General features: G+C 36.5%; 1 protein-coding gene across 7 annotated transcripts in view; it reads right to left on the reverse strand.

Moving 5' to 3' along the window:
• RAB3IP (RAB3A interacting protein) overlaps positions 1-12,287 on the reverse strand; it is a 69,650-nt gene that overhangs the window by 18,776 nt on the left and 38,587 nt on the right. For all 7 annotated transcript variants that reach the window (XR_001918056.1, XR_001918057.1, XR_001918055.1 and 4 more), the window contains exon 4: positions 2,629-2,724. Coding sequence is in view for 4 of the 7 variants with exons in the window: in XM_018047952.1 (XP_017903441.1) it covers positions 2,629-2,724 (96 nt within the window). In the remaining 3 variants the exon portion in view is untranslated. The remainder of the gene's footprint in view (positions 1-2,628; positions 2,725-12,287) is intronic.

Below are 12,287 nucleotides of genomic sequence, written 5' to 3' on the forward strand. Positions count from 1 at the left end.
ATAATACTATAAGAAAAAATATATATACACATACATATACAACTTCATAATCTTGTATTTTTTGCTAAATACAAAAGTATAACTATATTCAAGATCATTCATCATATATAAATTCCTAATCTGAGTTTACAAGCTTACCAAAATTATATAAATTGAGTTTATTCAGAATAATCTTCAATTCTTAAAAAAAAACTATTTACACATATACATAAAATGTAAGCAAAAACATTTTTTCATAAAACAATGGTAAACTGAGATCATGAAGGCACAACTGAGACCACAGAAAAATTTTCTCTACTTTTTTTCTAAACTCAGTAAGCAGTTGGTTTGAATACAATTTTCTTCATTACTGAAATCATCTTTAATCAGTGTAATTTCTTTCCCAGAAAGTACACACAGTTAAGGTTATTAGTCACTGTTCGGTCAGAGATAAATTAGGGATCCCAAAATTATGCTTTTTAGATAACTTTTTCGTTCATTGCACAAACTGCACTTCTGGTACTTCACATCCTGCTAGAGACAGGGAAAGGTTTCTGTCTGTTCTCCTGCTTCATCTAACAAAATGACATGTACATGCAGCTGGGGGGAACTAAGTGGGGGCTAAGATTAAGGGCAGGCTGGCAGGAAACCAACATTAACATGAGCAGCATAATGTATTTGCTTTCTTATCTACTAACACTATATTGTAAAATTTTCTTCTAGCCAGACATTACTGAAAGAAATGCCTTATGTTTCTGTACACTCCTTCTACATATAAAAATGTAACATTACATAACTCCTGTTCCAGATCTTTGTTAGTAGCTCAGTCACGTCCGACTGAGACCCCATGGACTATAGCCCACCAGGCTTCTCTGTCCACGGGATTTCCCAGGCAAGAATACTGGAGTGGGTTGCCATTCCCTTCTCCAGAGAATCTTTCTGACCAAGGGATCAAACCCGGGTCTTTGGAAATGCAGGCGGATTCTTTGCCATCTGAGTCACCAAGGAAGCCCTCCAGATCTTCAATTTCCCACTATTTCTAAGCTTAAATTTAAAGTCCTATTATCTCTGATAACTAGCTAACTGAACAAAAAAAAAGTTAGTTTTTAAACATTCATGAAAGAAAATCACCCCAAAAAAGACAGGTGAGAGAGCAAAGGGGTGTGAGCAGAGCGGGGCATGGAAAGCCCACACTTCTGAAAATATCCTCTGCAATATTACTTACAACAATAAAAACTGTGGAATATACACTGGATAGATTATGATTTTCATTACACTGACTATATAGTAACATGAAAAGATGTTATTTAAAGTACAAAATATATGAGGATTACAACTATGGAAGCAAATATGCATATCTAAAACTAAAAAAGATTCTGCATACACAAAAATAACAAAGGTGAAGAAACTTTTCCCCTAAAATCCATTTTTACGTTAAAAATTTTAAGAACAAATTTTCAGAGGAAAAAAGAAAATATGGTAGAGTGATGACGACACTAGCCACTCTAGTAACACATCAGTGTGTGTGATAAGGAACCTCTGAGGCCAAAGGTCTTATAACCTAAAGGAAATGCGCTAGGGAGTGGTTCTTAAGCTAGAAAATGATATCCTCTCCCCACCCCCCACAGGGGTACTTGAAAGTTGTCAAAATGATGAGGGAGTATTACTAGATTACTGGGAACAACGTCAAGTGTGATAGTTAATTCTGTGTGGCAACCTGACTGGGCCCCAGGTACCCAGGCATTTAAGGCAGACGTTCTGGATGTTTCTGTGAAGATGCTTCTGGATGAGCTAATATGTGAATTGGTAAAGTGAGTAAAGCAGATTGCTCTCCACAATGTGGGTGCTGCTCATCCAATCCGCTGAAGGCCTGTTAGAACAAAAAGGCTCATCCCCCAAAAGTAAAAGAGAATTCTTTCTGTTTTCAGACTCAAGTTGAAACACCAGCTCTTCCTGGGTCTCAAGCCTAACAGCCTTTGAACTATAAACTAGAACCACATGATCAGCTCTCCTGGTTCTCTGGACTGAGACTGGAACTACACCACAGTCTCTCCAGGGTCTCTAGTCTACCAACTCATCGTCCAGGTTTTGGACTTGCCAACCTCCTTACATAAGCCTCTTTCTACATGTATATAGATATATGTATGTACAGACATGCATCCTATTGGTTCTGTTTCCTGGAAAACCCTGATTAATACAGCAAGGATGCTAATGTAATGTCCTATAATGTCAATGGCACCCCTACTGAGAAACACGGCTTGAATTGGGTAGACATTCTGATCCTGTGGCAGGCTGGACATAATGTTCCTCAAATTACCCCCTTTCAGAAAACTACCTCAAAGGTTTTCCATCTGTGTTATGGAATCATATAAAGTTACTTGAAAGCAGCCCCTAAATAGTTGGTAAAATCAAAATTAAAATTTACTTCCTCTCTTTTCATTCACATTTTTAAACCACCCGATTCTAGTAGCCCATAGTTTTTTACATCATTTTAAGTTGTAGCCTCTATATTTCTTAAATATTTTTTTTAGAGGACTTACAAATATGCATGAAGCTAAGCATATCTTTTTCAAGATTCCCTCAAAAAATAATTCTATCAATATATAAAAATTAAGACATTGCTCTTGACCAAGACATAAATAGACCAACCTCAAATAGACTAGCTGTGAGTTCCTCCAACTCCTGTCCAAGTTGATCTCGCACTTTAGAAAGCCTCTCACACTCTTCATCTTTTAACTTCAGTTCCTATGAGAAATTGATCATTTTATTTTTTTTTTAATTTCCAAAGTTTGATGTTAGACTCAGAAGACTTTATAATCTTTACTAATAAAATTATAAAATATTAATACTGCCCCCTCCTACAAATTTCACACTGGAAGTTTTTATTTAGCACTTGCTATGTGGAAACAACCAGGCAAATCTAAAATTACAAATAATTCCAACTCACATATTAAATTTTCATAAAATATCCAAAGATTAAGTATAATTATTCATTACCTGTGAAAATAAACAATTAAAGAACTTCATGTTTTTTCCTTAACTTTGCTCTGAACATATTTGTTTCCATCAAGCAAGGAATTTCTTCACTTAACGCAGGTTCATTTCAAGAAATGTTTAGTGAAGTTGTTTCATGTTTACCATAACAATTGTTGACCTATAGATAATTTCATGTACCATACTGCAATTAGTCTAAAATGTCCATTAGGAGACTATACCCATTTAACACTGCAACCAGAGGCAAGCAATGTATATTACATTTAAAATCAAGAAGAATGTTAATGACAAAAATCCTGTATATGCATAACTCCTCAACAGGTAATAAATAGATGCTAAAAAAGTTTCTTTATTAAGATGTCAAAATATGCAATTAAAAAAATTTTATATGTAAATTTATCTTTCAAAGTTGTGCTGTATGTAATTGTGGTGGCAGCACAGTTTTTGAATCCTCCAACAACTCCTAAAATCACTGCAGATGGTGACTGCAGTCACGAAGTTAGAAGATGATTGCTTCTCGGCATGAAAGCTATAACAAACCTACACAGTGTGTTAAAAAGCAAAGACATCACTTTGCCAACAAAGGTTCCTATAGTCAAGGCTATGGTCTTTCCAGTAGGCATGTACAGATGTGAAAGCTGGACCATAAAGAAGGCAGAGCACCAAAGAATTGATGCTTTAGAACTGTGGTACTGGAGAAGACTCTTGAAAGTCCCTTGCACAGTTAACCTTAAGGGAAAGAAACCCTGAATACTCTTTGGAAGGACTGGTGCTGAAACTGAAATTCTAATACTTTGGTCACCTGATGCGAACAGCTAACTCATTGGCAAAGACCCTGATGCTGGAAAGACTGAAACAGAAGAAGAAGGCAACAGAGGATGAGATGGTGGGATGGCATCACCGATTCAATGCACATGAACTTGGGCAAACTCCAAGAGATGGTGAAGGACAGGGAAGCCTGGTGTGCTGCAGTCCATGGGGTCACGAAGAGTTAGACATGACTTGGTGACTGAACAACAACTCCTAAAAACCAAATATATCAACTGGGATATCAGAAGACCCCAATGACTACATCTTCAACAAAACTAAGTAAAAGGGAATCTCCACAAATCTTAGACCCTGAGAAAATGTGGATACAGTGCCTAGACCACAGATCAGCAGTTATGTGGAAGGGAGCACCCGAAGTGAAAGCACTTCCATTCCCACAGAGTCCCAATATCCCCCCAGCCCTCTGGTGGAGGTTTTAAGATTATAAGTGAATCTCCCTCACTTATGGTCTAGGTAATTTTCAAACTGTTGCTTTTGTGCTGGGTCTCAGGGTGAGTCTGCATGTGAGTCTTTCAGATTGGAATCTCAGTTCCCTAGAGCTTTTGGGTCTCCTGGACATAAGTCCCAATGATTTTCAAAGCCAAATGCTTTGGGGTTTATCTCTCCACTGCAGATCCCAGGGGTTGAAGTGCCTGATGTGGGGGCACAAACTCTTGGAAAATCCAATTCATTTAAACATGAAAGAGAAAAAAAAAGATACGTGAAGTTACCATTATAAAAAAGTTAAATAGAAAGCCAAGTCAGCTACAAGGTAAAGAAAATCAGATAGGTATCAAATTTCAACAGCATTTTATGCTAACAATGGAGTCACATTTTTAAGATACTCAAGGGAAAAAAATGTGAGTTGAGAATTTTATATCCAGTCAAAGTATCCTTCAAATGTAAGACCAGAGATTAAAAGTTACAAACTTGTCACACTTTAGAAACTATATCTCCCATGAGCTTTCCAGACTAATCAAGCAGTGAATGAGTTTCACACAATCAAGCAAAAAAAAGGAGAAGCTTTAACATTAAGGACAGGGAATGAGAAACAAATGTATTTAACTGTAGAACTACAAATAAAAGATGAGGATACACAAAAATGAAAAGACAAGACACAGACTGGGAGAAAATATTTGCAGAAGACATCTGATAAAGGACTGTTAACCAAAATATACAAAGAAATCTTAAAACTCAACAGTAAGAAAACAATTTGATTAAAAAGTGTGCAAAGGATCTGAAAAGACACCTTGCCAAAGTTATAGAGATGTCAAATGAGCACATAAAAAGATGTTCCATATTATATGTCATCAGGGAAACGCCAACTACAGCAACATGATTCTACCATACACCTATTAGAATGACCAAAAAGCAGAACTGCAACAATATATACTGACAAGGATGGGGGACAACAGGAATTCTCATACACTGCTTGTGGGAATATAAAATGGTGCAGCCACTTTGGAAGACTTTCAGCAATTTTTTTTTTGCAAAACCAAACATATTCTTACCACATGATCCAGTAATCATACTCTTTGGTATTACCCAGAGGAACTGAAAACATATCCACACAAAAGCCTGCACACAGATGTGTATACAGTCATAACTGCCAAACTTGGAAGCAACCAAATATGCTTCAGTTAAGTGGATGAATAATTAAACTGTGGTATATCCAAACAACAAACCATTACTCAGCATTAAATGGAAATGAGCTATCAAGCCATGAAAAGATATGGAGGAAAAGAAGTGCATGACTAAATAAAAGAATCAAGTCTTAAAAGGCTGCATGCTCTTTGACATTCTGAAACAGGGAAAACTATGGAGATGATAAAAGATCAGTGGGCTGCCAGGGACTAAGAAGTAGGGAGGGATGAATAGGTAGAACATAGAGGATTTTTGCAATGCAGGAGACCTGGGTTTGATTCCTGGGTTGGGAAGATTACCTGGAGAAGGAAATGGCAACCCACTCCAGTATTCTTGCCTGGAGAATCCTACGGACAGAATAACCTGACAGGGTACAGTCCATGGGGTTGCAAGAGTCAGGCATGACTTCATGAATACACTATCACCACAGAGGATTTTTAGGACAGTGAAACTATTCATATACTATAATGACAGATATACATCATTATATTTTAGTCAAAACCCACAGAAAGTACAACACCAAAAGTGAATCCTAATGTAAACACTAATGTAAATGGGGGGGTAATCACATGTCAATTTAGGTTTACCAATTTTAATGAATGTATCATTCTGGGGCAAGATGTTCATAATGGGAGTGGCTATGCATATGTGAGGAAAGGGAACTTATGGCAGCTCTGTACGTTCCTCTCAATTCTCCTATGAACCTAAAACTGATCTTTAAAAAGTCTGTTTTTTTTAAAGGGGAATAAAGTTGAGAATTTGGCTGCAGATGGTGATTGCAGCCATGAAATTAAAAGATGTTTACTCCTTGGAAGGAAAGTTATGACCAACCTAGACAGCATATTCAAAAGCAGAGACATTACTTTGCCAACAAAGGTCCGTCTAGTCAAGGCTATGGTTTTTCCAGTAGTCATGTATGGATGTGAGAGTTGGAATGTGAAGAAAGCTGAGCGCCGAAGAATTGATGCTTTTGAACTTTGGTGTTGGAGAACCAGTCCATTCTAGAGGAGATCAGCCCTGGGTGTTCTTTGGAAGGAATGATGCTGAGGCTGAAACTCCCGTACTTTGGCCACCTCATGAGAAGAGTTGACTCATTGGAAAAGACTCTGATGCTGGGAGCGATTTGGGGCAGGAGGAGAAGGGGACGAAAGAGGATGAGATGGTTGGATGGCATCACCAACTCGATGGACATGAGTTTGACTGAACTCCGGGAGTTGGTGATGGACAGGGAGGCCTGGCGTGCTGCGATTCATGGGGTCGCAAAGAGTCAGACACGACTGAGCGACTGAACTGAACTGCAAGTTGAGAAAAGTTACATAAATATTATAAGCCTTAGAAATGTAAAAATACACACATAAAACCCCAGCAGAATAGGAGAAAAAAATCAAATTCACTAACTTCTTAAATATTAACTGGGAATAAAGGGATACAATTTGAAGCTCATAAATCAATTAGTATAAATCTGAACATATTTAACCCCATAGAAATTAAACTAGAATTAAATGATAGAGGCAAAGCAAAGAAACAGTTACTAGAAAATTTTACAGTGCTACTTACAGTAGGGAACAAAGTCAGTATCTAAAGAAAGGCTAAGAGAAATTCTTTGATTAAAGATAACAACTAGACTAGAAATCAAACCTTCCAAAATACAAAAAAGGAAAACATTAAAAAAAGGAAGAGAACCCAAAGAAAACAGTACACATAGTGAAAAGATCTATATACACACAGATTAGACATCTGAAAGCTATGTGACAGAAACAAGCCTAAATACAGCATTTTTTTCCAATAAACATATATGTGTATAACTCACTTATTAAAAGAAAATTATTTTCAGACTAGCTAAAAGAGCAAAATCCATCTCCAGTCTCTATACAAGAGATACACCTAAAATAAGTAATTCAGACAGGTTAAAAATAAAAGGCTGGTTAGAAGTGTACTAAAAAATATAAGACAAATAAAAACAAAATAGAGACCTCAATACTGATATCAGACACAGGGCAGAAGTCATTAAAGAAGATAAAAGAAACTTCATAATGCTAAAGACAACAACACAAAATGAAAACTTAAAAATACTCTCAAATACAAAATACAAAAGTAGATCTAAATAAATAGGAAAAAAGACATTATGTTACTGAAGAGAAAGCAGGAAGTCATCCTAAAGATCCCAATTCTCCCTGAGTTTATAAATCTGTAAATGCATAAATTTACTACCAAGTCCTTCTGAACTCTAAAATTTCACAATTTTATAATTATATATGAAACTGAGTCAATCCATTCAACATTTCCTACTATATGGTAACCCTTCAGGATACCAAAACCAAGTAAGGCACTGTTCTTTGAGAAGCTTCCAATCCTTAGAGCAATACATATATCATTCACAATGGCATATTCTTGAGTCGTTCCCTACCATCTACCACAGTAAACCTCACCCTGATACTAAAGACCCTCTACAACATGTGCTCACTTTCCCTTCTCAGAGTTATTACACTTGATCCACACTCTAAAACTAGAGTTAAACTCTTCTGATTTGTTCCTGTTTCGTTTCCCAATTTGATCTCACCCATCTGGACTGCCATAAACGTTCAACTCTTTATGCTTCTAGATCCAACTCAAGCTACCTGTATGAACTCAAGTTTGTATTTCATGTGAATACTTTTTAAAAGGTCACTTGTACTTTTCATTATCAGTACCTTGTACTGTAATACAGCTATATGAAATTAACTCCTTCAACAAACACTAATTTTGTGTTAACAATTCATCAGGTATTCATCAAGGGTCTGGAAAGATGAAAGGAAGGAGGCCTGCTTCATGCTTTTCACAAAGCCATAGCCTACTAACAGTGGCAAATACCTAAATAGATTCACAAGGAAAAAGAAACAGGAAACAAATATTTAAACAGATTCACAAGGAAAAGTCCTGATAAGGACTATCATAATGATATGCACATACTAGAAAAAGTAGGAGCTTGCCAAATGTAAAGACTAAAACAGTGTAAGCTATGGTAGCTAAAGACAGGGAAGGGTGGATGCCATACTTAGATAATGCCAGAAAATGTGGTTTATGGTGAGTCCTAAAAAACCTTGGCTAAGAAAGTAGAACTTTAAAGAAAAGAGAATATCATCTCCAGGGCGATGGAAAGTCACTGAAGGATTTTAAACATAATAGTGACAATCAGATTGCAATTCAAAACAGTAACTTGAACAATGTGCTAGATTAAAAAAAAATTAAGACAGGGAAAACAGTTAATTACTGCAATATTTTAGGCAACAGACAAGACACAAACTTAGAGTAGCAGTATTAGAGAAAAGAAACTTAAGAGACATTTAAAACAGAAAATCAGGACTCTAAGTATATGCTGTCAAATTTAACACTATTCTTAAGATAAAAATTTTATACATCAAGAGAAAAAAATTCTGGCAATGAAACTATCATCTGATGAGGTATTTTTTTTTTTTCAGTTAGAATTTTCGTTTTATACTTTACAGGAAGAAGTCTTTTAAACTGATGGAGACACAAATTTTTATCATATGTCATTCTCTTTTGTACCTTTCTCTTTGTTTTGATGTCATATCATAGTGAGATCCTTTTAAGATTTTTAACCCAGTAATTCACAGTATCAAATACAGCACTAAACTCGCATAAATTCCACTGATTTAATAACAACATGAACAGCTATAAGCAAGTTCACGCACAAGCAGACAATGACAATTGTCATGACTGTTGCCTAGCTGGGAGCAATTTTAAAACTCATACTGACTTCACAGATGTTAAAATAAAGGAAAACGTACAATTCAGAATCAATGAAACATTACCACATATATATACCTTTTTTCCCCAACTAGTAAACATCTTTACGAGTAAAGTCTTGATTTATTTTTCCCTCTACAGGCCCTCATAAACCTTTAAGTACACTGGTTACTCAAGAAATGTTTTTTTCATTAAAGAACACAGTAAATGTTTACAAACAATCCTGGTCACAGTTAGCAGGGCCATGACAAACATGGATTTGTAGAAGTATGTGTTTCGAATGACTTTCTCTGACTGCAAGCTATAATATTCCACTGAATTTTATTTCCTAAGTCATTTTCATTTTCTTTTAAGGAAGAATAATTAAAAGTTGAAAGTAACACCTTATACCAGTAGGTCTCACACCTTAGTGAATAGAAGAATCAAAAGAATATAAGAATCAAAGAAAGAATATGTATACCAGAAACTAATAGAAACACTGTGAATCAACTATACTTCAACTGAAAAAGAAAAAAAAAAAAAGAGTCAACAGGATAGTTTATTGAACATGCATATCCTCCAGCCTCAATACAATAATTCTTTTTCAACAGAATCTGGGGTCGACTCCGGAATCTAAATTTTAAAAAGCATGTACTAAAACCCAACTTCTGCCTCAGGATTCCACCAAGGGCTGTTCTTCAGCAATGATCTTAGAAGGCCAGAAGAAAAGACTGGCCTACATCACAAGAAGTGAAGGACTACATCACTATCTCAAGTGCATCTCTGCACTTGAAACTCAATCACCACACGTTTGGTCTCCCTGTGTACAGTACGGGTTTGTGCTGGGAAGCTGTTGCCCCACCAATGACTACATTTCCCAGTCCATCACACATTTAAGTGTCAGCATGAAACTGGCTCACACCAAAGAAATATGAATAAAAGTTAGGTGTATCACTTCTAAGTTCAAGTTTTTTAGAAGCAGGCGTGCTTTCTCCAACTCTTCTTTACCCTTCATCTCACTGGTTAGATACAGATAATAAAACCCTAAAAGATCACAAAGATCCAAGATAGAAGAAACACAGATTCCTGAATTATTTCACAAAGAACTGCCTATGAACTATGAACATCTGCTTAAAAGTGCTAAGTGAATAAAAATGAACTTCTACCATGGTAAGTCACTAAAATTTAGGGGTACCTCACAAGAAGCAGGGAGGCCTGGCGTGCTGCAATTCATGGGGTCACAAAGAGTCAGACATGACTGAGCGACTGAACACAAGGAGCTAGCACATTCCTAACTAATATATTCTGTATGTGTCTACTTACACAACAGTGTGATGCATGCATATATTCGCTTAATCAACAGATGTGTTGAGAACCTTTTATGTGCTCAAGATATAACCATGAGCAAAAACACATATAATCCCAATCCTTGTGAAGCTCAAAATTACTGAAGTGTAAGTATAGACATCAACGTTGCAGTTAACTAGGATGGAGCAGAGCAATTGATACAAACAAACAAATAGAACTTTCACTCTTAATCAAGATAGAATAGCAGGGATCATATTAACCAACCTGCCTGAAACAACTAAAAAACTGGAAAAAAACATATGAAAAGATTTTTAAGACACTGGATGCAGGCAAAAAAAAAAGTGATCCTCTAGAAATGCGAAATAATATAGTGAAGCCTATCAGTTGTTCCAGCTTCTCACCTGAAGAGATAAAAGCATTAGTACATAGGGATTACATGTTATTAAACTGTATTGCATATGTTTAAGAAGCTAAGACAAAGCATGTTAAGTAAAATACTTAAAAGATCCAGTCAAACTTTCAGTGATGAAGACTACCACATCTGTGATTAAAAAAAAAAAAAAATTCACTGTATAGAATTAACATATTAGATGCAACAGATGAGGAAAAAATAGTGATACTGAACACACAGCAATAGAAATCAATCACAATTAAACAGAAAAAAGATTAAAAAAAGAATGAATACATTACCAGTGACTTATGGGACAACTTAAAGCAGTCTAATGTGCATGTATGAAAGGGAAAATGACAGGATACCGAAAGAGGAACTCCCCAGGTCAGTAGGCGCCCAACATGCTACTGGAGATCAGTGGAGAAATAACTCCAGAAAGAATGAAGGGATGGAGCCAAAGAAAAAACAATACTGAGCTGTGGATGTGACTGGTGATAGAAGCAAGGTCTGATGTTGTAAAGAGCAATATTGCATAGGAACCTGGAATGTTAGGTCCATGAATCAAGGCAAATTGGAAGTGGTCAAACAGGAGATGGCAAGAGTGAACGTTGACATTCTAGGAGTCAGTGAACTAAAATGGACTGGAATGGGTGAATTTAACTCAGATGACCATTATATCTACTACTGTGGGCAGGAATCCCTTAGAAGAAATGGAGCAGCCATCATGGTCAACAAAAGAGTCCAAAATGCAGTACTTGGATGCAATCTCAAAAACGACAGAATGATCTCTGTTCGTCTCCAAGGCAAACCATTCAATATCACAGGAATCCAAGTCTATGCCCCAACCAGTAATGCTGAAGAAGCTGAAGTTGAATGGTTCTATGAAGACCTACAAGACCTTTTAGAACTAACACCCACAAAAGATGTCGTTTTCATTATAGAGGACTGGAATGTAAAAGTAGGAAGTCAAGAAACACCTGGAGAACAGGCAAATTTGGCCTTGGAATGTGGAATGAAGCAGGGCAAAGACTAATAGAGTTTTGCAAAAAGAATGCACTGGTCATAGCAAACACCCTCTTCCAACAACACAAGAGAAGACTCTACACATGGACATCACCAGATGGTCAACACCGAAATCAGATTGATTATATTCTTTGCAGCCAAAGATGGAGAAGCTCAATACAGTCAGCAAAAACAAGACCTGTAGGTGACTGTGGCTCAGATCATGAACTCCTAATTACCAAATCCAGACTTAAATTGAATAAAGTGGGGGAAACCACTAGATCATTCAGTTATGACATAAATCAAATCCCTTATGATTATACAGTGGAAGTGAGAAACAGATTTCAGGGACTAGATCTGATAGACAGAGTGCCTGATGAACTATGGACGGAGATTCGTGACATTGTCCAGGAGATAGGGATCAAGACCATTCCCA

This window comes from Capra hircus, chromosome 5 (genome assembly GCF_001704415.2).
Source record: "Capra hircus breed San Clemente chromosome 5, ASM170441v1, whole genome shotgun sequence".
In the NCBI taxonomy this organism is placed as follows: domain Eukaryota; kingdom Metazoa; phylum Chordata; class Mammalia; order Artiodactyla; family Bovidae; genus Capra; species Capra hircus.